The sequence below is a fragment of the Denticeps clupeoides genome, unplaced genomic scaffold (assembly GCF_900700375.1).
Source record: "Denticeps clupeoides unplaced genomic scaffold, fDenClu1.1, whole genome shotgun sequence".
Taxonomy (NCBI): Eukaryota; Metazoa; Chordata; class Actinopteri; order Clupeiformes; family Denticipitidae; genus Denticeps; species Denticeps clupeoides.
The window spans coordinates 144,737-170,044 of record NW_021629688.1 but is presented as its reverse complement, the minus strand read 5'-3'; the positions used below and the strand labels follow the sequence as shown (position 1 = coordinate 170,044).

General features: G+C 46.6%; 1 protein-coding gene across 2 annotated transcripts; it reads right to left on the bottom strand.

Moving 5' to 3' along the window:
* Nucleotides 1–7,907: 7,907 nt before the first annotated feature.
* On the bottom strand, nucleotides 7,908–22,037 carry LOC114771311 (ATP-binding cassette sub-family D member 1-like). 2 transcript variants are annotated; one of them, XM_028964923.1, is made up of 10 exons: nucleotides 20,639–22,037; nucleotides 18,440–18,652; nucleotides 17,376–17,471; nucleotides 16,749–16,917; nucleotides 16,036–16,130; nucleotides 12,005–12,150; nucleotides 10,614–10,759; nucleotides 9,517–9,601; nucleotides 9,305–9,430; nucleotides 7,908–8,945 (listed from the first exon to the last, which is right to left on the bottom strand). In XM_028964923.1, the coding sequence occupies exons 1-10, from the start codon at nucleotides 21,554–21,556 to the stop codon at nucleotides 8,684–8,686; spliced, it is 2,256 nt and encodes a 751-aa protein (XP_028820756.1). In that variant the 5' UTR covers nucleotides 21,557–22,037; the 3' UTR covers nucleotides 7,908–8,683. The 2 variants fall into 2 exon arrangements, with proteins under 2 accessions (XP_028820756.1, XP_028820755.1); XM_028964922.1 differs by having other exon boundaries at nucleotides 17,376–17,518; nucleotides 18,472–18,652.
* Nucleotides 22,038–25,308: the final 3,271 nt, after the last annotated feature.

The window sequence follows — 25,308 nt, the reverse complement described above, 5'->3', positions numbered from 1 at the left end:
GCAGGAAAGAAATGCATAGAATCATGGAGAAGAGTAGGGAAGAGAAGGACGGAAAACGAGGGACATTTTGGGCCATGTTTTACTGGTGCTATAAAAGGCACAGCACATGGGGCACGTTCACTAACGTCACATCAAGTACCACGCTTGCCGGATTATAAGACAAAGGCCGTTTATTTCAAGACTAATTACGACAGTCACTACAAAATGTCACATTTCACACCGTCTGACGGGAAATTGCGTTTGTGGTGGCCTAGCGGGACTCCTCCCTCCTCCATGTCCCTCTGGTCTTTCAACTCCTGTAGACGATCAACTTCCCACATGCCATGTCTTATTTATTATACAGTGCCAGGAACTTATGGCAAAAAATTCCGACTGGTAAATGAACAAAGCGGCATAATAAACCCCCGCCTCCCGCGGTAGCCATTTTGCTCCATCATCAGGCCCTCACGCATGGCCACCGGGGGTCCACTTCGCCCTGACCCCACAGGTCCAAACTCTTTAGCACAACACAATTAACCATGAAGCCGACAGATGGGTTTTTTTTATTATCATTATTTTAAATATAGAACTCTTAATGGTTGACGGGCATTTATAGTGCACCTTTTATTGCAGATCATTCTAGCCAAAGTAACACTTTTCTTCTTGTTTTTTGCCATTGTATGTTTTGCCATATTCTGTATCTTTTAATTTGGCTTTTTGATCAGTCTGCTCTTCCGACGAAAGGAAGGAGGAGGGGGTAAAAGCCGGGAAGAGAGAGGAGAGAGGGTGGCCGAAAAGAAACCGACCGAATGAGAGGGCGAAGAGAGAGAGAGAAGCAATTCTGAGCGGGGGGGGGGGGGGGGGGGGGGGGGTGCCAGGGAGCCGCCGCCAGCGAGCGTGGGCCGCGGCGCTCTCCCGCAGCGGAGCCGGCTCACATAAACACCCTCCGCTGGGCCGCAGAGACACGCCCCCTTATTAGCCATGAGAAGTAAATCGGCGGATCAGACCGTTGTTTGCGTTCTCCTGGGGGGCGGAGGGGGCCACCGACGCGCGAGTAGAGGGGGACGTGCCACGAAGGGGAAGGGAGCAGAGGAACTAAACGCTACGAATTACACGTTCGAAAAATTCAAGCGCACCGACGGACAACTGTTTCTGGGGGGAGAGGGAGGGCAGAGACACGGCGAAACGTCGCGACCGTCACAGGCCCAGGAATAGAACGGAATGACTTTTCCAGCCATTTCCTCTCCGAGAAACGCCCGCCCGCCCGGCCGAGAGGGAACGCTAAGTTCCGCGCTTTCATCCGCCTTATAAACAGCGGCCGAGGACGCGAGGCGGGGAGACAGACTGGTGAGGGCCGAGATAAGGGGGCCGCTCTTCAGAACAGGGGGGATGAAGGGGTCAGTGTTGCGCGGAGGCCGGGCTTTGTTCAACAGCCTGATGCGGCGGACGGAGGGACACGCCAAATAACCCAGACGAAACTAGCAACTAACAACTAGCCTTTTCTCACAAATTTACATTTACGGCATTTACCAGACGCCCGTATCCAGAGCGACTTGCAATCAGTAGTTACGGGGACAGTCCCCCCCTGGAGACACTCGGGGTTAAGTGTCCTGCTCAGGGACACAATGGTAGTAAGTGGGATTTGAACCCGGGTCTTCTGGTTCACAGGCGAGTGTGTTACCCACTAGGCCACTACCGAACTGTGCAGGTTTCCGGGCTTCAATCCAAAACACTGGCGAGAAGATATTGCTTTTTGGGCCAATTTATCTTTTACCGATTTGCCTCCTTCTTAGTTCAGCCGTAATTCTCCATAATGAGGGAAAGTGGGCTACACCTCAGCAAATCGGGTTACGCCGCCGACAATATTGAGAAAAACGAGCGGCTCGGCGCGTCTATTACGGGCGCCGGCGACGGGGACATTAATATCCTGTCCCCGACTCTACCTGGTCCCGGCGGAGAGCGAGCGCTCCACGGGGGATTAAAGGGCAGGAGGAGGTGCCGGGAAGGCCGAAGACCACCTGATCTAGACGCTGCAACATACACAACACGTATATGGTTTGTTGTTCGGGGGTGTGTGTATTTATTTCAGCGGGCGGGGGGCTAAGCACCTCGTTTTCCCCTAAATGCGCTCTAGATGATTCAAGGGTAAATCCTTAAACTGTGTGGTATCTCTGATCCACAGATGGGAAAGGGATTTTCGGGTGGGGGTTCCACTGGTCACTCAAGATGGATTCTTATCACACTGGGCGGAGTTGGGGAAAGAAAGGGATCTCACCCGAATGTTATTAATGTCTTTTTTTTTTTATTATGGTGCATGGACGGCCCGTGTCCCTTTGTAGGAGAGTTCATTAATTCTAGCTGGTATGTAGATTCGGCGGTTGTTTGGAGAAGATGCAGCACGCAGTGGAACTCCACGGGGAGAACGTATGATCTATCAGAAATATGACATGCATTTTTAATGACACCTTGAGCGCATTCAAGAAGTTCCTCTTTTGCGCGGTGCGCAATCTGACAAGCAGCGGGGGGGGGGGGGGGGGGGGGGGGGGGGTGGTTGGCTTGATCAAGGGCTCTTCACGCGCACGCACACGTAAAAACACACACACACACACACACACACACTCACCGCACTTGACAGAATACGTGTCTGAGCCAGGAGCTCCTAATCTGTCTGTGCATGGCCAGGATCCCCGTCCTAATCCCCTGGGATCCGCCTTGGGGTAGGCGGCCGGACGCCCCCACCCCCTCTCTCCGCACGGAGACACCCCCCCCCCCCCCCCCCCCCCCCCCCCCCCCCCCCCCCCCGCTCCCGGGAGGAGCCAGGCCACACCCACACCTTCATGCGCGCTGACAATGGCACCGGGGACTGGCAGGCTGCGCTTTGATCAGCCGTATAAACACACTCCACTTGATCCACTCAAACGCCACCAAAGAGCTCGTTTTGACAATTTATATGCAAAACTGCAAAAAAAACTAAACTGCGGAGTCTGTGGAGGGAAAAAAAACATTCTATGTGTTTTCATGCACTGGTCACAGTTCATAAAAATTTAAAACACTTTTTTTTTTTTTTCTTCTTTATCAAGCAACTTGTTCGGACAGAAAGTGACCAAACGTGTGACAAGGACAGATTCCAGCCGAACGATGAGAAATCAAACAGATGGTGAGGCAGATTGTGTTGTGTGCAAGCAACACATTTAATCGCTTACTGTACTTGATGCACCAGATAATAATAATAATTCCAAAGCCCCTTAAATGCTCAACGTGTAGCTTTCGGAATGGGGACGGGGGTCCATGGGTATGCAGACATCGCACTCGCATGGCGCTTTTCAAAGTTCGCTTGGACACTGCGAGCCAGAAGATCACCATAAAAAAAAAAAAAAAAAAAAAAAAAAAAAGTACAAAAGACAAAGGACGAAACGTAAAACGGCAACCCCCCACCCCCCCATTCCGGATTAATCCGGCTTCGGAGCAGGTGTAGGCGCACAAGCTTTCCAAGGCCCAGCCCCAACCCCCCCACCTCCTCTCCACCGGCGCAGCGCGTCTCTCGGCGTCCCCTTCCCCCACCGTAGCGTGCGCACACAGGCGTCAACCGGACAGACCTGTGCGGCCGCCCCGCACTTCCTCCGGCCATTCGCGTTCTCCAATGGCAGAGGAGGAATTATTTGCCTGAGCGTTGCGATGGTGCAGCGGCCACGAGGGACATGAGTGCATGTGCCGTCACGCGAGGTCACCAGAGGCGTGTTGCAAAAGCCGCTAATTACTTTAAAACTTTAAAGCGCAGATGGAGGCCTGGCGAGAGAGCGAACCAAGGCGGGTCAAAGGGGAGTCCATTCCATTCATCAGACTATTTGTCGGTCACAGTGGTTTACATTACATTTACGGAATTTACCGGAGGCCCTTATACAGACTTACAATCAGTAGTTACAGGGACAGTCCCCCCATGGAGACACTCGGGGTTAAGCGCCTTGCGCGGGGTTTGAACCTGGGTCTTCTGGTTCATAGTGTGTTACCCACCAGGCTACTACCACCACTAGTGGTCCGTAACGTAACGGCTGTGGTTGAAAACGAACCTGCAGACGCCTCTTTTCATGCGTGCAAATGACTGCTGCTCCAGGCCGCAATTTTGTCATCCTCAACCACCACGATCCCGCTTTAATCCAGACTGAGCTGTGGGCGCAGTCTGTCCGCACAATTTTTAAACAGCGCTTTTTCTTATTTTCATTATGTGTGTGCCGGAGTGAAAGTAAATGCGACGCGACTCCCGCCGTGGGCCACCACAAGCCAATTGTAAATTACTAAAATAAAACACATTCGCAATTGAAAATTTGTCCTCAAATGAGCCATGAGTTTGTCACAAAACACCACATAAATCACTGAAGTGGTAAATGTTTTCCATTCTTGTGTGATTTTCAGACATATAAAAATACTGGCACAAAGTATAAGCAACTGAGTCATAAGGAAACATTAATTAACATAAACTTTCCATTTGGTCCATGTCATTGGTCTATGACATGGCACTAGACTTTTTAAATGCTTTGCGAGGCTAATGAACACTTTTGCAACATCCACCAACAATCAGTTAGTTTCGGTGCATGATATACTGGGGTGGCACAACTGCCATGGGTATGGGCGTACTGAAAGAAAAGTTATTTCCATCAACCGGAGCAAAGTCTGCCACGATCCGGACATTTTCCGGCACTCCGGACCAGGATTTCATGTTGTGTCTCTGATTGCCCCGATTGCTGTCAAGATTTCACTGTCAGTATAAATGTGCCCTGGTTGTGTCCTCCTGCCGCCATTATCTTTCACGCCTTGTTTCCATGTTTTTGTATTCAACTCCCATTGGAAATGTGTTTTTACGTAGAATTATTGCACAATTAAAAAGCAACTGGCTACTGAAAATGTGCATCGTTGTTATCTCAATATACAAGATAAATGGTGGTGGGCGTGGCTTTACCCAATGCCTGTACAGCAAAAACAGACGTCATTTTCCACAATTTTGTATAGTGATTTATGATTCAATTACACAATTAGCACGACTGATATAACAATCGTACTGGTGGCAGCTGCGATATATCGTATCGTATCGTCACTCACACAGACAAGTAGCCTGACCCCAGTGTGACCCCTGAAACGGTCTGTCCAGGTCTGTTATTGGCCTCCTCCACCCCCCCGGACCAGTGCGCTCCGCTCGGCTCCTCGCCTCCAGACTCCCCGCCCCGGCCCGGCGCGCCCCGCGTCGGGGGGGGAATTAACCTCCGTCTTTGAAGCCGCCTAATTATTTCCACCAGAACTACGGCGGGGCGGTGAATGGGCGAATTAGCGGCCGTAAAAACACGCGGCGCGGCGGGGAATGCGGGGCATTTCGTCCCGAAGAGGGAGCGAAATCACCGGCGTAACTTCCCACGGAGCGGGGTTTTTTTTTTTAAATAAAATTAAAAAAAAAAAAAGTTTTTCTCCCTCCGGTCGTCGCACGAACGGCGAGCGTTCCGGTTCGAACGCGGGAGAAGCGGCGGTGATGCTGGGGGGGGACCCACCTCCGCAGCGACGGTCCCCGGTGAGCTGCTCGCACCGCGGCGCTGGCATGAGACCCGAGCTCCAGGCGACGCAACACGTGGGCCGAGGCGTTCCGTCGCGCCGTCCGCGGCTCGGAACACTCCGCACGGGACTCTCTCACGCGAGGCGCCGGGAGGGAGCGGCTTTTATGCGGGGAGCCCTGCAGCGGCACCAGTCGGTCGGATCCGAGGGTTCCGGCGGTCTCGGGGGTCCACCTACTGGGAGGGTTTTCCAGTTGTCCGTAAGCCACGCCCCCTGTACCAAATAGTCAAAGCGCAACGGGGGCCGTGGTACCCGCGGGTTTTCGGGGCTCTTCACTTATATACAGAGTTGGATCGTAACATGGATGAATATTAAAAAAAAATTCACTCTTATTTGTCCATAGGTGACTGTATGTGCGCCCCACCCTGCGTGTGTCCCTGGGACGGTCTCCGCCAGCTGCCACCCTGAGTAACATAATAGAAAGTGAGTGAAAAATAGGACTTATTATTGGTTATCATTCACTGTCAGCACTGCAGCCAATCAGTAAGGATTATTAAATAATATCTTAATAAAGAATGTTAAAAAATCACAACAATTACATTTGCGGCATTTAAAAAAATTACGTGATAATTGTGATACACAGCAGCACAGCCCACGGTGACATGTGTCCTCTGCTTTTAAACCATCACCCTTGGTGAGTAGTGGGCAGCCATGACAGGCGCCCGGGGAGCAGTGTGTGGGGACGGTGCTTTTCTCAGTGGCACCTCGGGATTCGAACCGGCAACCTTCTGATTACTGGGCCGCTTCCTTACCCACCAACATTTATCAGACAACCTCATCCAGAGTGACTTCAGTAGTTACAGGGAGAGTCCCTCTGGAGACACTCAGGGTTAAGTGTCCTGCTTAGGGACACAATGGTGGTAGGTGGGGTTTTGAACCTGGGTCTTCTGTTTCATAGGAGTGTGTTATTCACCTGGCTACTACCACACTGCCACTATCACAATGAGGATATAAAGAATAATAACTACAGCAGCTGTGAATTTTTGCAGTGATCTCTGAGACTCCTGGCACCCCACCTGAGGAGGTTCCACCTTCAGACCGAGAGCCCAGGTAATAGTGCATGGTTTGCAATGCTGCAATAGGAGCATTTTTTGGCAGGAGTTCCCCCAGTGCCTGGATTAGGGAACATTGCGGTGCTTCATTTAAAACAGAAATACTGATTGTAGGTTGCTCTGGGTAAGGGCGTCTGGTAAAAGATGTAAATGTAAATGTACCAGGTGTCTTGCGGAGACGTGGCGAGCTGAACAAAAAAAAAAAAAAGGTGTTTGTGGCATTGCACCAATTTCCAAGAAGTCAACAAGACAAACCACAAAAAAAAAACAACACCGGAAAACATTTAACTTTTCTTTTTTTATTTTGGTTACATTGTTGAATATGAAAAGGACCGTACTGACGAAAATTGTACAGAATGATTTGCTTTAAGCACTTGATTATGAAAATATATATGTTTTAATATATATAATTGCGCACACATCTATACCACATGATCTACACCGCAACAAGCCATATATAGTTGTGCAAATTCCTTTTCCCTCCCATCAATATATTTGATACATCTGCATGATCAAACGGCATACTTTCCATATAACTAATGATGCTTATACAAAATTACTGTGCAAAGAAGGGTTCACATTCTGAAACGTTTCAGAAGAATTTCCATGGATTTCCAGAAGGCTTGCACTGGCCAGAAATGTCTGCTTTCACCAGAATTACATTTTTATGCCATTTCAGGTGACTCCAGCTACCACACGGGCTTCACGTCGATCCTGACAGCAAATCAAGTGTCGGTTTTGCCCCTTGAATAACGGAAAAAAGGGGGAAATTCGTCCAAATTAGTCATGCACATCCTGAGAGGCGCTATAATCATCTGGATTAAATACTGCATATCACCGACAGATTCAATATCGTCCGATTAATTATTGCTAACGGTTATTAACAGTTACTTGCAATGTTGTTCTTCACTTCCTCTTTAATGTTTTGCTCTCCTGGAGATTGAATTTGACTTCATGAAATATAAAATCCGGGCGTGTTGTCCAGCTCTGAGCTGAGGCAACAAAAACCCCCAAAAACATTCACACTCAGCGTCTCGCAAGTAAACTTCCGATTATCCGAGACGACAGGATGTGGCGTCGTCGTTGGCACTGTTTACATGTGAGTTATTACACAGAACTGCACGGCACGGCACACTAAACAAAAAAAAAAAACAAAAAAAAGGGGCAGCGGTGGCCTAGCGGTTAAGGAAGTGGCCCCGTAATCAGAAGGTTGCCGGTTCGAATCCCGATCCGCCAAGGTGCCACTGAGCAAAGCCCCGTCCCCACACACTGCTCCCCGGGCACCTGTCATGGCTGCCCACTGCTCACTCAGGGTGATGGGTTAAATGCAGAGGACAAATTTCACTGTGCTGTGCTGCTGTGTATCAAAAGTGACAATCATTCCACATTCGCTTCACTTCACCAACAGTGACGTGGCCGTCGGACGGTGGACCGTTTCCTCCAGAATTAAAGACGTGAGCGCTCTGTTCGGCACTGTGGCGAAGGGGGCGGGGAGGGAGGGAGGGAGGAGGGAGGGATGTGCTCTCAGTGACGGATCAGGAAACGTCGGCGCGGATCCACGCGTCCGGGAAACGCTTCTTTGGCAGCCTGACGGTGTAATCAGCAGCGCGAGGGGGCGCGGGGTACAGTACGAGAGTCGATAATCTACGCAGCTTCCCTCCCTCGAGGCCGCTGCCGCCGCCGCGTTTGTACCAGAGATTTCGGGGGGTTCGGCGGAGGATTGGGATAACAGGCAGGAGACGGCTTTCGCGGGGGCTTTCATCATCCACGGCACCTGGCGGAGCTGGCAGCTGTCACGGCGCCCGCCTCTCCCTCTCGCCCCCACCCGCCACCTTCCACGCGGGCTGGGGAATAAACTCTCAGTGACATTCGCATGGAGGCAACACCCGTCTGCCCCGTTCTTTAACACGTTAACCCCCAACAAGACTCATTTTCACTGTTTTCTCTCTCTCTCTCTCTCACACACACACACACACACACACACACACACACACACACACACCTGGCCTGACATGCAAGTCTGTCACGTCCCATTCATTTTAAAAGGCACCTCGCTCTCACGCCACCGGCTCGCCCCTCTGCGCCGCCCCGCCCTCCCTCTCCAGCTCCTGAGACCCCTCCCCCGTCCTGGACGGGCTGCTGTCCTCCCCCAGGATGCGGCAGAGCTCGGCCAGGCGCTGCTGCATCTTGGGGATCCCGGAGAGCTGCGTCTCCAGCCGCAGCTTCTCGTCCTGCAGGGAGAGGCGGGTGGAGGCGTCGAGCTTCTCGAAGCGCCAGCCGCCCTCGCCGTCGAACTGTAGCAGATGAGAGTGGTACTTCCTGGATGGGGGAGAACAGTGGAGTTGGAGATCAGATGCGCGTACAGTGCCCCCATATGGCTGTTCACAGTCCTCATTTTAGGGGCTAAAAGCCATATGGCTGGAAGTGACATTTTGCCAATCAAAAATTGTAATTTTATTTATTCTGTGTATTGATTTTGTATAAATAGTGAACAATATTTTATATTTTTCTTCTGTTAATTTTTTAATAACACTAAAATTTCTGTAATAGTTTATTCATATCCTGTTGCCAGTAAAAGGAGCCCGTCCAGAGCTGTCATTCAATATCTCTAACTCAATTCGGTCCAAAATGTCACTTGGTTCAAAATTTGAATGAACAAAATGAAATGAAATGCTCACCAGAGGGATGGTCGATGGGTGATGGAGAGCAGGGCAATCCCAGAATCCTTTGCAGCTTCAAATATTTTGCCCTCCACGTCAATACTGACTGCACTGGTGCACTCATCGAGCAGAGCATACTTAGGCCTGCACACATCCAGGGACCAAAGTGTCATGACAACACCGCAGCTAAACAGAAACTATCCCTGTAGGCGTCTGCAAATACCACATACTTCTGGTAAAACATCCTGGCCATGCCCATGCGCTGCTTCTCGCCACCTGACAACACGTCCTTCCAGTCGCTTTCGGCCTCCCAGCCTGCACAAGTACAAACACAAACTAAACCGAGTGGAAACACTTCCATAAAAATGTAATGGTCATTTATTAAATCATTTTAATGTAAAACATCCTCTTTTTGGGGACATTCGTCGTGTCATCCTACACGCCTATTCGCACTAGTGCAGGGGTTTCAAACTCTCTGGATATTCCGCAAGATCACTTTATATAGATCTATTACACAGTGCTGCAGTTGCCTTGCCAAACATAGTCTTTACGCTGCAGCTGAAGCTGTTCGGCTTGAAGCAGCTTGAAAGTCACGTGAACTCAGGGCGTAGGGCGCTCAACTTGTCAAGAAAGACACAAAGCATTATGGGACCTGTAGGTTCAGTGTTATCAGAGCATCATGGTAGTGGGTAACACACTTGCCCCTGAAGTAAAAGACCCAGGTTCAAATCCCACCTACTACCATTGAGTCCCTGAGCAAGACACTTAACCCTGAGTGTCTCCAGGGGGGGACTGTCCCTGTCACTACTGATTGTAAGTCGCTCTGGATAAGGGCGTCTGATAAATGCTGTAAATGTAATGCATCATATCGCTGGGCCATAATAATAGATATATATAAATACCCGCGGGTCACGAGCTTGACACATGCGCGCTAGTGCATTGGTTTCCCACCTGCTTGTGTTACAGGAAGTACCGCTAGCACCTTGGGCAATTTAGCAACCACCCACACGCTGCTGTGATCTCTTTATCATAAGCTCGAGTCTGGTCACCCTAGGTGGGGAGGCCTGGCTTGTCTTGGACACAAGGCAAAAACCTTGGGAACCACTGCTCTATAACACATGGGTCACGCCCAGTAATGTCATTTTACAAATATAAAACATACAAACAACAAAAGGAGGAAGTAACTACTAGGGGTGTGTGAAAAGAAGGTTTCAAATCTTATTCTAATTTATCTCAAATTCTAAGAAGCACACATGTGTGCAACTGATTTTCATAAATGCCCGGTCAGAGAAACCGATCCGGACCATGGCTTCATGCTCCCTCTCACCTCCCTCTCTCTCCAGGATGTAGCGCAGGCTGACGATCCTGAGGATGTCCTCCAGCTGGTGATCGGTGAAGCCCTTCTCCCTCATTTCCTGGACAGTGTCAGGATAGATGACCTGGTCTCGCAGCGACCCAACAGACATGTAAGGCCTGACAAGAGAGCAGGAGAGCAGGGCATCAAAAGGTGATTTAATTAATAAAATAAGTATAAAAAAATGTTTTTTTTATGTATGGCACATGTATGGTTTTATTAGGAGCCCTGTATAAGTAGTGGATTTTATTTATATTAAACACCGAAGGACAAGATGTAATTAAACACCACAACCATATATAAAATCATCAATTTAAAATCACTGCACAATGAGCCTGATTGTACAAAATGTTTGTACTACAGTTAATACACTGGCAAGGAGGAAAGATGAGAAAAAAATGGTGTCAATGTGAATTTATTGTCAATTGTATGGTTTGCACAAGACAAAAAAAACCTCACTTCCTGACTATTTTAAATGTGCACAGAAGTGGGTGTAAAAAAAACATTTATCTCTGTGTTTTTCTATAGCATCTACAGTACAGGCCAAAAGTTTGGACACACCTTGTGTTTTCTTTATTTTCATGACCATTTACGTTGGTAGATTCTCACTGAAGGCATCAAAACTATGAATGAACACATGTGGAGTTATGTACTTAACAAAAAGGGGAGACCTGGCCTCCACAGTCACCGGACCTGAACCCAGTCCAGATGGTTTGGGGTGAGCTGGACCAACAAGTGCTAAACACCTCTGGGAACTCCTTCAAGACTGTTAAGAAAACCACTTCAGGTGACGACCTCTTGAAGCTCATCGAGAGAATGCCAAGAGTGTGCAAAGCAGTAATCAGAGCAAAGAAACTAGAATAAAAAACATGTTTTCAGTTATTTCACCTTTTTTTTTGTTAAGTACATAACTCCACATGTGGTCATTCATAGTTTTGATGCCTTCAGTGAGAATCTACCAACGTAAATGGTCATGAAAATAAAGAAAACACATTGAATGAGAAGGTGTGTCCAAACATTTGGCCTGTACTGTATGTCAGCTCATGGCATCAGTAACACCATCCTTTAAAGAGTATTAAATACAGACATGCTAATTACTACCCGCAGCTACTTTCAGGCTTTTGTAGGCACTTGGGTAGATTGCATATCCACTCACATTTAAAGCATGCAGTCCTTGGCAACATTAGTTGATCAGTTTGAACATTTGTATTCATGGTGATACCACTTGGTTTTTGCTTTGATCCTCCAGCAACATGGGTGACTTATTACTTACACCCCTGTGGACATGAACCGCAAAGCAGCCCTGTCACGCCACGGCCTCTGTACTGAATAAAATGAATCCAGGCTCTGTTCCGAAGCCCTACCTCTGGGGGATGTAGAACATGTGCTGTGGGGACGGTTTGTACAGGACGCCGCTGTAGACGGGCCACAGGCCGCTGAGGATACGGAACAGAGAGCTCTTGCCACAGCCGTTGGGCCCGGTGATCAGCAGATGCATTCCCTCGTCCACCTACCAGAGAGAGCCGAGAACAAACAGTGGGTTTAGCCTGTCAACACGAAGCCGGATGTTACAAACGAAGCACAGGTGGGAAAAGTGGAGTAACAGGCTTTGCCGTTTTACATCTGACCAGGTACAGCTTGAAAGTGTATTCTGAACTTTCACCCTTTGAGCACATGAATCCATTATGAAAAGTGAAAGTGAAGTGACTGTCATTGTGATGCACCGAAATGTGTCCTCTGCTTTTAACCCATTTAACCCTGGTGAGCAGTCGGCAGCCATGACAGGCGGTGCTTTGCTCAGCGGCACCTCAGTGACCTCAGGATTCGAACCGGCAACCTTCTGATTACGGGCCGCTTCCTGAACTGCTAGGCAAACTGCCTCTTACCTCTTCCCCTAAAAGCAACATCTCTTCTTAACACATTAAAGGAATGTTACTTTATTAGTCCTACAAGTGTGAAATTTACAAGATAAGAACAGCAAAAAACAACAGCACAGACACTATGTCGACTGTATAAAATAAAAGATCACTGTACAAATAAGCAAGTTATAATATAAGAAAATAATATAATTATTAGTGGTGGGTCGTTATCAGCGTTAACGTGCTGCGTTAACGTGAGACTCTTATCGGGCCATAAAAAATATCGACGTTAATCTATTCACAAAGTTGGGTTGGGAGCTGGGTCTATACTACTCAAGCTATTGTGCTGGAGTTCAATGGTTACACTAGATTTATAAGTATATTTCTTCTTTCTTGTGTCTTATTTTCTTATTTTCTAAAGACTTTTATTTTGTTTTTGAGACCCGGTTCAGGTCTCTTGGACACATGGCGTGAGTTGTAAGAGGTGCGTGGGGTTTGTGTGCAAAAAGTTATTTCTTTCATTTTAATTTATGTACATATTACGAATATTTTGCATGTGTGTTATTTTGTAAATATTTTTTTATGTTCTGTATTGTAGAGAGAGGTGCAGAAAGACGTGATGTGTGACGTGATGTTCTGACGTGACCTTGCTTTCTGTACAGGAATGCATTATTGTAAATTGTGAATGCTTTATGTTAATGTTCAGTTCTCTTGGACACATGGCGTGAGTTGTGAGAGTAGAGAGAGGTGCAGAAAGATGCGATGTGTGACGCGATGTTCTGACGCGACCTTGCTTTTTGTACAGAATACACTTTGCACAGAAAATCTCTTGGGTGTCAGCTCATCATTTGTGGTTCAAGAAACGAAAACAAAAAGTTACACAACGCAGTAGAAGAACCGCTACACTATGATGACTTTCACCTTGATATTTTAGCGCGGATGTATACCTAGCCGAATTGCACTGTAGAGGGCAAGAACGAGTCTTCGAACTGTGAAATTACCACATCAAACGTGACGTGGTAACATGGATGCAGCTATTTAACTGAATAAACAGTTGGTAAACACAAGTACATCTTATTGAACATAATTTTGGAAACAGGAGATGAGCCCCTGGTCTAATGCGCCACCTGGCTTGAGAAACCCGTTCTCAAAGACTTACTTTTAGTCATTATTTGGGTAGCACACATATTCTGAATGCCTTCGGCAGAATTCAAATGAGCCATTTTAATCTAGATTAATTTTGCTTACTCTAGATTAATTTTTCTTACTCTAGATTAATTCCAAGATTACAGTGAGATTAATCTAGATTAAGAAAATTAATCTATGCCCACCTCTACTAATAATATATAATATATTATATACATTAATATACAGCGGGGCAGTGGTTGGCCTAGCAGGTAAGGAAACTGACCCGCTCCCCACTGCTCACCAAGGGTGATGGTTAAAAGAAGAGGACACATTTTTTTGTGTGCACCGTGAGCTGTGCTGCACTGTATCACTTCACTTTCACTTAATATATTAGGATTTCCGAACAAGACAAGAGCAATTTTACACTTAAAACAGGACTTTTCTAAGATACAGACCCTCATCGTGTAACAGAAGGAACCTTTACATTTGGACCATTTGGAAAAGTTCCAAAAGCTTCAGTGGCTGATTTGTGTGCTTGTCGGATACTGCCCCTCATTTTCTCAAGACATCAACAAACACAACATAGTGTGGAGAATCTCAGCCAAGAGAAAATCTTGAAACATGTACAGACAACCCCCAAAATCCCTGGACATGGATAGGCTGCCAATAGGATTCATGCAGCGATGGGCAAAGCAGGCCCATTTTTGGCCCGTGGCTCTGGCTGGGGAGCTGGTTGGGGAGGCGAGCTGCCAGGTCCCTTTCCTTTTTTTTCCCCCTCGTTTACTTTTCGTCAGGGTTACGAGGCTGCTCAGTGACACGCTATGGGAGCAGAGCTAAAACAGCATTGTGTCATCGCCCCGTCACATGACACCGCAGAGGGTCTGGGGACTGGAATTAGAGCGCTGATCTGCTTAGCGCCTGCATCGGCTCTACAGACCAGCACGCCACCACCAGGCCCCCTTGACCACAGGGTCCAGTGGGTAAAGGCCCACAAATAATCACCACATTGTTTCTGTTCTGCCAGGGGGTCATGCCACAGCACCCATGACCCACTTCTCAGAATCTACTGAGAGGCATGAATTCATCACGATGGGATCCAGAACAGAGGAGACTTCCAGAGAGAAAAATATCTCCAAGGCACATGAAAGGAAACCGACGTTGCAAAACGATTCTAACCTGATCTGGTTCTAACATATGCAATAACATAAAAGTACTACTGATTCAATTCTGTTTATGCTCTTTATCTGTGAGAACAGATATTATTAATTAACTAATGTATATTAACAGAAGAGACTCACACAATGGGCACAAAATTCTCAGGATTATAAACCAAAATGTAGTTACCATAGTGTGTGCACTGAAAAAAAAAAACAGTTCCACAGGATTCATTTGATTTAGGCTAATTCCTTTGCATTATTTCAAGCCATACATATTAAGTTAATTTAGTATAATTCAACAAAGATTTCATTAAGATGATCAAACATGATTTTGCACTGAATCCAAATGAAACATGTTTTAAATGTATTATAAACCCTGTTTAAGTCGTACGAATGAGCCTCCATCCACCATGCCACCACAACATTCTAACATGATCAAATCATTTGTTACTTTAAAAAAAAAATCAAGCAGAATTTATTTCATAGGCATGGTTTGAAATAGCACAAACGAATTAGGACAGCCTAAATCAAACGAATCATGTGGAACTGAATTTTTTTTTTACAGTGTGCATTTGAGTGCCAAAACTCCTTAGAATCAGTTACAGGTGCATTAAATCCCCTTTCTTCACACACGAATCACTTCTAAAGCAAATGGCAATAAAATCTAGGCCAACTCATGAATACCGTACGCTTTTATTGGCACCCAGACGCCCACACTAATTTTACTGTGCGCACTTATGGCTGGTACAGTTACTTACATTACTTGAATATGGTTCATGCACAATCATGCATGTATTTGTGCATTTCAAATTTCAAAATAATAATTACAATTTTGCAAATCTCACACTTGTGTGATTAAAAAATGATTATTTTGTCTTAATTAGGATTCATAAATATTTAGCAATGACCTTGTGTTTTTTCCTTGTTCTACAGTCATCCATCTGAGTATAATTTCAGACTGGCTGGGCATTTGGGCTTGTTATTTTCAAATAATTTTTCAGTTCTGTTCAATTTAAGTTTAGTGTCATATCTACACGGTACCAAGCACAATGAAATTCCTACTTGAGTACCATCTCTACAGACAAGACATATGAGACCTCAAACAGGACACAGTGGACACAATACCGCAACAACAGCAAAATAAACTTTCAACAGCCTATAAAACATGCAGTGGTGGGATGATAATGGATTCATGAAATTACAAAACTAACAAGAATATTATTATCTACTATCAAGACAGTGCAACTTTACCTTCATGTTGAGACAGGACACCACCACATCCCCAGTGGGAGTGATGATCGGCAGGTTCTCGCACCTGATGCCCTGATCGACGTCAATCACTTCACCTGCACACACAGTAGGACAGAACACATGTCAATCAAATGCTTTTTTTTTTCCAAAAGAAAAGCACTCCTAAGCTGGTGTGTAGTAGCCATGGTAAATTAAGTTATTGTCCTGTACAGTTTGTTTGGGCATTTCTGACCACAGAGCTGGCCAACTGGACATTTATGGGCCATAGAATTTAATAGAAACACACCACGAACATGCCAGTAAGTCAGCAGTATCACATCTGTGTTTGGTCTGGTCAGCATGTCGTCAGAACATTACCATATGAAACTGGTAATTATGCACTATTACACTGTATGGAATACATTAATACATCTTTTATATATATATATATATATATATATATATATAAAAAAGAAGTGTTAGGATGTTATATTTACGGCATTTATACACACATGCCCTTATAAAGAGCGACTTACAATCAGTAGTTAAAGGGACAGTCCCCCTTGAGCAACTCAAGGTTAAGTGTCTTGCTCAGGGACATCATAGGTGAGTGTGTTAACTACAGGGCTACAACCACCCTAATAAAGTTTCTAATAAAGTGGCAGGTAAGTTTACAAATGCAAAACAACTATGCAGTTAAACAGACCCCACGGCTAAATACGTGACCACTCTACCTCTGATTTCCAACGGCCCCTCCACCCTCATGCCATGCTGCACCATCTGCATGTCCCCAGGTTCTCCCATCTGTGCAATTGCAGAGCGGCGATACACCCCGGCCTGCACGTCCTCAAACACAATGAACATCTCGTACACGCGGGCCGTGTAGCCTGCAAGCTCCGTCACCTGCAAAGGGACCGTAGCATGAGCTCTACAAATCTGCTGCAGAAAACCAAGATGATAGCTGAAATTCTACATTGCTTGATGCATGTCCTATATCATGGAAAAGTAAATTCATAAAGAAAGTTAGCTAATATGTACCAGGTTACAATGTTCCAACCACGTAAACCCATGATAATTGAAGGTAAAATTCTGGGCCATTTATATCTTGCAAACAGAGAACATTATTTGTCAACATCTGCCATAATGCTTAGATCACACCTAAAATATATGCAAATTAGGTGGCATCTATTTAGTTTTAAAAGCACTAACTGGTGCTTTTATTCATCTCTCTAACAAATGCAAATGATGAATTTGTTGCATAACATGCAACAAAAAAGGTCTGTAGCCCACATTTATGAATGGGACACGCTTCATAACCATGTTGGTTGTATTATATAACACAACACATCAATGGCGCTTGCCTCTTTGTAGGAGCTCATAATCCGTTCCACAGCGTCGGCCGCAGCATTCAGAAGGTTCCGGGCCGTGGTGAAGGCCTGGGTGCGCTCGCTCACCAGCTCCTCCTCTTTCATCACCATGGCAGCCTGTTTGACATCCTCAGAATCTACCAAAAAGCACATCCGAAATTTAACGCTCAGCTACGGCCGCGCTGGTAGGACAACAACAACAAAAAAAAAAGGAAAGAAAATGGGTTTAGCCTACATTCTGCATAGCTGCAGGGACTATCGGAGCTGTGGGGAACGCATGTTGAGAATTTGGCACCCGACAAATGCAGAACGGGCAGAGCTGCCAAGCGCCAGTCTGAAAACTGGTCTCCACACAGAAAGCCGGGCACGGCACCCATATTAATGGAGGGCGCAGCATCTCGCTGATCATTTGCATACCGTTTTCTCCACTCAAACAAACATTTCAAAGGCTAGTGTATGTGATCAGCATGGCAAACGATGGGACTTTGGTCAAAATTCTAAAGGTTCAAAGGACACAAAACCTAATAAGCCAATCAGGATTGTGCTTTGGTAAACTTGACCTAAAATCACGACGTGCACTAGGCCTGGGTGACGGATAAACGCACCCAACAGAACCTGAGTGCACTGCATTACGTATCATTTAGAATAATTCATTACAATAGTTTTTGAAATAAGTCCCGTCAACTCTCAACTTTCAAATGGATGAAATTGGTAATTACGTTATTACTATGTGCCGAAGTGGATAATAATGTGATATACAAGATAAACATTCACATGCAGGGTGGTCTGGGCTTTTTTAGCCACCTTATCGGCCATGAGCAAGGTTCATCCCCAGGTGGCTGTGACCTGCTGTGAAGGCAGAGTTTACCTCCTGCTGCGCACAGACAGACCTTAGACTTACTACAGCGCCATGATAAGTGATAAGTACCATGTGTGAAATCGCGTTTATTACACGGCCATTATCGCTGGTCTTGATATGTGAGGAGATCTGTCGGACCGTGCGGGACTTTGACATGACGTTATCCATCAGGTCAGGGACGTGAGCAAGGAGGAGAGACGAGAAAGAGGGGAGGCGGGAGGGAGGCGGTACCGCGCTCTGAGTATCCCGTGGCAGTTATGATTGGCACGGCCACCATGACCAGGCCCGAGGCGCTCCACAGGTACTTCATGAGGAACTGCTCCAGCATGACGTACCACAGCCGCTTAAACAGGATGAGGTTGATCTGGGAGGCGAGAGACTGGTAGCTGCGCTGCAGCTGGGACATCTCCACCTGCGGCAGAACAGAACTGGAGTTCAAATGGTTCGAAATACGCCAGGACCGCTGTTTCCTAAGGAACGTTCCCCGAAGTCAAGACACAAGCGTGCAATTATTTTGAGCACTAAAATAAACCCGGGAACAGTTTGCACTTCAGAGTGACATTTTTTTGGTTTTAATTGTAATTAATTCTGCCCTCTGTGTCACTCTTATTTTCGTGCATGTAGAAGAACCCAGGCCGCCGCTGCCTCGGATGTTTTTGCATCTCTTTCGCGGTCCCCTGAGGCCTGAAGGTGAGAATGAGCACGTCGGCTGAGGTGCACCTCCAGCAGCTCGGCCAACAGCGGGACAGAGAGGGGGCATTCGCAAATAAAGACATCCGAGCTGTTCTGGCTGTTCAGGCGCCATTTTCTCTGAACCGCAATGACCCGACCCCCCCCGTGGCGTGCTGGTGTGGTGTAAGTCACATGCAAAGCGGTTCCCACTAAAAATATTACTTCACTGATGCAGCCGTTTCATAAAGAGCAAGTGTCAAGAGCAAGAGCAAGGGTGGTAGTAGCCTAGTGGGTAACACACTCGCCTATGAACCAGAAGACCCAGGTTCAAATCCCACTTACTACCATTGTGTCCCTGAGCAAGACACTTAACCCTAAGTTGCTCCAGGGGGGACTGTCCCTGTAACTACTGACTGTAAGTCGATCTGGATAAGGGCGTCTGGTAAATGCTGTAAATGTAAATGTGTCACGCCAGTCACTGTAACGCGCTCAGGCGCAATCAACAATGAATTCGTTTGATTACTACAGTTACAGTCGGGGGTTCAAAGGTGCAACCTGCCATCAAATCGCTTGCACACGGTCAAGAGAAGTAATCTCGGAATTCCGCGTCCTTTGTTCCACGGCGCGCCAAAGGATAACCGAGTTTCTCGGGATATCTCCCCCCCCACCGCCCGACTGGCCATTCAACACACACTCACGGCCCTTTGTACTACTCACGTGTGCCGCAATACTTTTCACATTTTCTCTCAGTTTTAGTTTCGGTGGTATTCAAGTTACTTCCTTATTTGATGACTGCCAGAAAAAAACCTCTAAAACCTCTAAATGAGCTGAAATGAATCCTTAGTCTATGGGGAAAAAAATTACACCAATAAAGTCACCTTTGTTCCCACACATAAAACATTATAAAGTAAGTCAGCTCTAAAAAAATCTTTATTCATATCTTATTAGAAGGGGAGGTGTGGAATGTTGCTTTTGTGTTTCATTTTTGTTAGGAACTTTTCCATGGTATTTTTAATTTTTTTTTAATGATCCAATCTAGTTGTAGTAGTTAATTCAGTATATACAGTACAGGCCAAAAGTTTAAACACACCTTCTCATTCAATGTGCTTTCTATATTTTCATGACCATTTATGTTGGTAGATTCTCACTGAAGGCATCAAAACTATGAATGAACACATGTGGAGTTATGTACTTAACAAAAAGTGGAGACCTGGCCTCCACAGTCACCGGACCTGAATCCAGTCAAGATGGTTTGGGGTGAGCTGGAGCGAATAGTGAAGGCAACGGGGCCAACAAGTGCTAAACACCTCTGGGAACTCCTTCAAGACTGTTGGAGAACCATTTCAGGTGACGACCTCTTGAAGCTCATCGAGAGAATGCCAAGAGTGTGCAAAGCAGTAATCAGAGCAAAGAAAATAGAATATAAAACATGTTTTCTGTTATTTCACCTTTTTTTGTTAAGTACATAACTCCACACGTGTTCATTCATAGTTTTGATGCCTTCAGTGAGAATCTACCAACATAAATGGTCATGAAAATAAAGAAAACACATTGAATGAGAAGGCGTGTCCAAACTTTTGGCATGTACTGTGTGTGTGTGTGTGTGTGTGTGTGTGTGTGTGTGTGTGTGTGTATATATATATATATATATATATATATATATATAATAAGAATGAACTACAATTGTATATTAAATCTGTAAGATTGAGTCACAACACCCGTTTACCTTGTGCCCCCCATAGAAGGCAATCTCCTCAGAGTTGGCGATGATGCGGGAGTGCATGTACCGCAGGTCCCCCTTCCTCCGGGCCTCCTCTGCCACCAGCTTGCCAAAGCGAGGCGAGAAGGCCCGCAAGATCTTGGCCGTCAGCGCCACCACGATGCCAGCGATGGCCGAGGGCCAGGTAGTGTTGGCCCCTTTGGACTCGGCGGTTTTGATGAGAGTGTAACAGGTCATCACGACGTCCAGGATGGGCTTGGTGAGGTTGGAGTAGAGATGGGAGACCGAGGCCGCGAACATCACCACGTCCTCGGTCAGGGACTGGTCTGGGTTGGCCAGCCGGCCGTCCATGTTGCTGACCCGGTAGTACGTCTGGTTACTGAAGTACAGCTGGTAGGCGTGGCTGACTAGCCTGGTGCGGAAGGCGAGGGTCAGCTTGCCCTCCAGGTAGCGGATGGCGCTGTTTACAAAGGTGGCCGGGATGGCGATCAGGAGCCACTTGGTCAGCTCCCACACGAATGCCTGCGGGTCTTTCTTCACGATCGTCTTCACGATCTGCCCATCCAGCTTGGCCACGTAGATGGAGAGGAAGGTACGAGAGACGAGGGCCACGGAGTGGAACCCCAGCAGGCCCAGCTCCCTGCACAGGAGCCTGGGGAAGAGGATGCGCAGGAGGTGCAGCAGCCGCTCGAGGAACTCGCGGTTCACGGCGGGGGAGCTGCTCTTCTTCCTCACTTTCTCCAGCAGCTGCGCCCCGTCCGGGTCTGGGGAGGCGGGCGAGCCCCCGGGCCTTCTCCCGCCGCGGGCAAACCGGGGGATAACATACGGGCAGAGCTTTCTCACTCCGTAGGCAGCGACAACGAGGAGGGCCACTTTTCGCGCGGCCGAGGGCTTCTTCAGTTGGGAACAAAGTTTGGAATACATGACTTGTAGATGTCACCAGAAACTAAAAAAAATTAAAACTACCTGCCGCGTAAACGCAGGATAACAAGCATCCTGTTCTACAAGAAAAAAATGCTGTCCACTCCTCAAAAAGTGAATGGAAATAATAATAATAATTAAAAAAAAGTTTAAGTTTAACTAGTTAGTGAGTCTTGACTAGTCTAGTTAGTTAACCTGCAGAAAGTAACTTGAACTTGGAACAGGTAACCTGTCACCTACTGTCGCGTTTGTTGACGCACTTGTAACTGTACCAAAAAAAAAAGAAAGAGAGGCCGACCGAGACCGCATGACCCCCGCGACGCGACCCGGAGACGGGAGTCGCTTGTCGCTCCCGCGTCCGCCCAGGTGACCGGCCCGGCCCTCCGGCGGCCCGCGGTGCCGCAAGTAACCGACCTCGGTTACTTTGTCGCGCCGCTGCTTCTCTCCCAGGACGCGGCTCGCTTCTGCCCGGCGAGGGAAGCCCCTGACGGGGAAGGGGAAAAAAAAGTTCCTGCTGCCCCGCGATTGGCTGCGAGTGTGAGCTTTTTGATTGGACCAAACGGACGGGGCGCTGCGATTGGACGAAGACGGGGCCAATACCGTTCCAGGACGTAACCAACATATTGCCAGTAAATAAAGTTTATTTACGTCTTAATAAGGGAGTTCAAAAGGACACGAGCTCAGGAAAATTCTTCTGAATTAACATCTTCTGATACCTTGAAGGAATATTCACATGCTTTTAGACCGATTTCTGCACCTGTTTGAGCACACAAGGGAAAGCCGTTTAGAGGATTTTTTAAGACCCAGAAACCGCCCCCCCCAGTCGCGAAGTCGGGGTGTGTTGCGCGCAGAAGCCGACGTTAAAGCTCCAGGCTCCGCTTCGGTCCGATCCTCCGTACAGGCAGGGAGTTGATCACATGGTCCAACGGCGAATAGACCGAAGGTAACAGCACGACTGTGATATTTCAATTTATTTACATTTATCAGGCGCCCTTATCCAGAGCGACTTACAATCAGTAGTTACAGGGACAGTCCCCCCCGGAGACACTCAGGGTTAAGTGTCCTGCTCAGGGACACGATGGTAGTAAGTGGGGTTTGAACCTGGGTCTTCTGGGTCATAGGTGAGTGTGTTACCCACTAGTGTGTTACTACTAGGCTACTACCACCCTACCACCACACTACCAACCTATTTGATTGATTTATTCATAGAACTGCGAGTTTCAGAGAGTTAAATGGGGCGCATGGCAGGAAGTTGGGGAGGATCAGGGGCAGACTGGAGATTTTTGGTGGTTTTAATGGTCATAACAGCAACAAAAAAACAGCCTTATATTATGGGATTCATAATCCTCTGCAGGTAAGGACAGCAGTGTGGGTGCCGCACGTTCAAATCCCGCTTACTACCATTGTGTCCCTGAACCGTGGGTTGCTTCAGAAGGACTGTCCCTGTAACTACTGACTGGGGGGATGTACACTACCAGTTAAAAGTTTGCACAGAATGTTTGGACTACTCTGTGGCAGTTATGGAGACATAAGATGGGGGGTCATTTTGAAGAGTCTAATGCAAGAAACATGTAGAAAGTGAAGTGAAAGTGTCTGTCATTGTGATACACTGCAGCACAGCGCACGGTGACACTGTGAAATGTGTTATCTGTTTTTAACCATCATCCTTGGTGAGAAGTGGGTGGCCATGATGGGGACCTCAGTGGCACATCTGGACTTTTCCGAGCAACATCTCGGCTTACTAGTCCCCTTTCTTACCTGCTGTGCTGTTCTCTATTGTCATCATCAAAAGCCACTTGATGAGATGCATGCTCATGCTCATCAAACCGTCCCCGATGTCCAACTTAAGGTGGTGGAGAGAAGACACGAGTGTTTAATGCTGCCATCACAGCAAAAGCTCCCTGATTTGGAGAGACACAACATTTTGGCAATTTTTTGTTTATTACATAAGCTCGGGTGTGTTATTTCATTGTCCGATGTCTTCGGTTTTGTTCTACAAAGTTACTATAATGTTCTATAATTAAAACATTTAGACTAAAAAAGTAGCCAGCATTCTTATCACGGACCTGAGCAGAAGGTCAGCTCTTCTGCTTGACACACAGTACAGGCCAAAAGTTTGGACACACCTTCTCATTCAATGTGTTTTCTTTATTTTCATGACCATTTACGTTGGTAGATTCTCACCGAAGGCATCAAAACTATGAATGAACACATGTGGAGTTATGTACTTAACAAAAAAAAGGTGAAATAAGTGAAAACATGTTTTATATTCTAGTTTCTTTGCTCTGATTACTGCTTTGCACACTCTTGGCATTCTCTCGATGAGCTTCAAGAGGTCGTCTTGAAGGAGTTCCCAGAGGTGTTTAGCACTTGTTGGCCTCTTTGCCTTCACTCTGCGGTCCAGCTCACCCCAAACCATCTGGATTGGGTTCAGGTCCGGTGACTGTGGAGGTCAGGTCTCCAATTTTTGTTAAGTACATAACTCCACATGTGTTCATTCATAGTTTTGATGCCTTCAGTGAGAATCTACCAATGTAAATACTGTACATAGATAACATCCATGATGGACCTCCATTGATGAAGATTACTGCACTTAAGAAAACTTCTTTGCACATATTTTACTTGTTTACTATAACAAACCATGCTTTTTAATAACATTTAAAAATATTTTAAGATAAAATTACTAACTCATAAGTCATATATAGTTTTTCCTTTTGCCGCAGTAACACATATTGGTATATTGTGCATTTCTATCCACTTTTTAATTTACTTCAATTCCTTTCCTTTATTTCCCCTTTAAAATACCACAGAGACATAGAGTTTGACCAGACACTTTAATAAAAATGGGATTTACTACTCATAAAATGTTGATTTCCACGTTGTGTAAAATGCAGACAAAAAGCCAACAGTATTTGTACCTTTTGCACGGGGAGCAATAAAAAGAAAAAAGTTTTCTGTCTTAGAAACGGGCGGGGAAGCCACGCCCGCTGCTGGGGGGGCGAGCATCAGCTACATACTTTGGCAAATTGTGGAGATTTTAAATCCCTGATGTCACAGTCTGTAATTGTACATTAATGAGCAAAATCTGGTACCAATCAGCACACACAACAAATCATGTCATCTTTTTGAGTTTTATATCAATCAACATTTGCAATGAAAACCAGAGTGGCACAGAAACTGAACATGGCAACACAAAAGAACATTCCAAGCGAAGCAGGGTAAAACGGGGTAAATAATTCGCTTCCTTTTGTTGAAGCCCCTAAGAGGCGATCAGTGCAATTCAAAACGGGAAGAACGAAGCAAATCCGCCTGCGAACCTTCCCATGCACACAAGCGTTTGTTTCCGAAATGGCGAAAAAGCACAACCCAAGCAGCTTGAGAGTTAGTCCTGAGACAAGCGCGGCAGCATTTGGTGACGGGGGGTCACAGCTCTTGACCCCACGAAACACAGGCGACCTCTCGGCCGACCTTTTGATTGAGTGAACCTCCGACTACATGGACTGTCTCCACTACAGACGTGGCTGCGCTAGAGGGCTGACAGGGTCCTGGTGACACAAAAATGGCACCAGGCGATGACACAACAGGCCTACCTGTATGTTACGTACAACAGTAGAAAGAAAACGACACACGTCAGATCATATTTACAGTGGATTTGCCAGCAATCCATACATACATGTTTTTTTTTTTGTTTTTTTTTGCTACCTTTCAGATTTACCCAGAAAAGGAAATACAATCCAGCCCCTCCCCAACAGATG

Coding starts and splice junctions, on each gene's coding strand:
- LOC114771311 (XM_028964922.1), bottom strand. CDS start 21,556: ATGTATTCCAAACTTTGTTCCCAACTGAAGAAGCCCTCGGCCGCGCGA. Junction 18,653..20,638: donor CCTTCTATGGGGGGCACAAG/GTAAACGGGTGT, acceptor GTTCTGCCGCAG/GTGGAGATGTCCCAGCTGCA. Junction 9,602..10,613: donor CATCCTGGAGAGAGAGGGAG/GTGAGAGGGAGC, acceptor GTACTTGTGCAG/GCTGGGAGGCCGAAAGCGAC.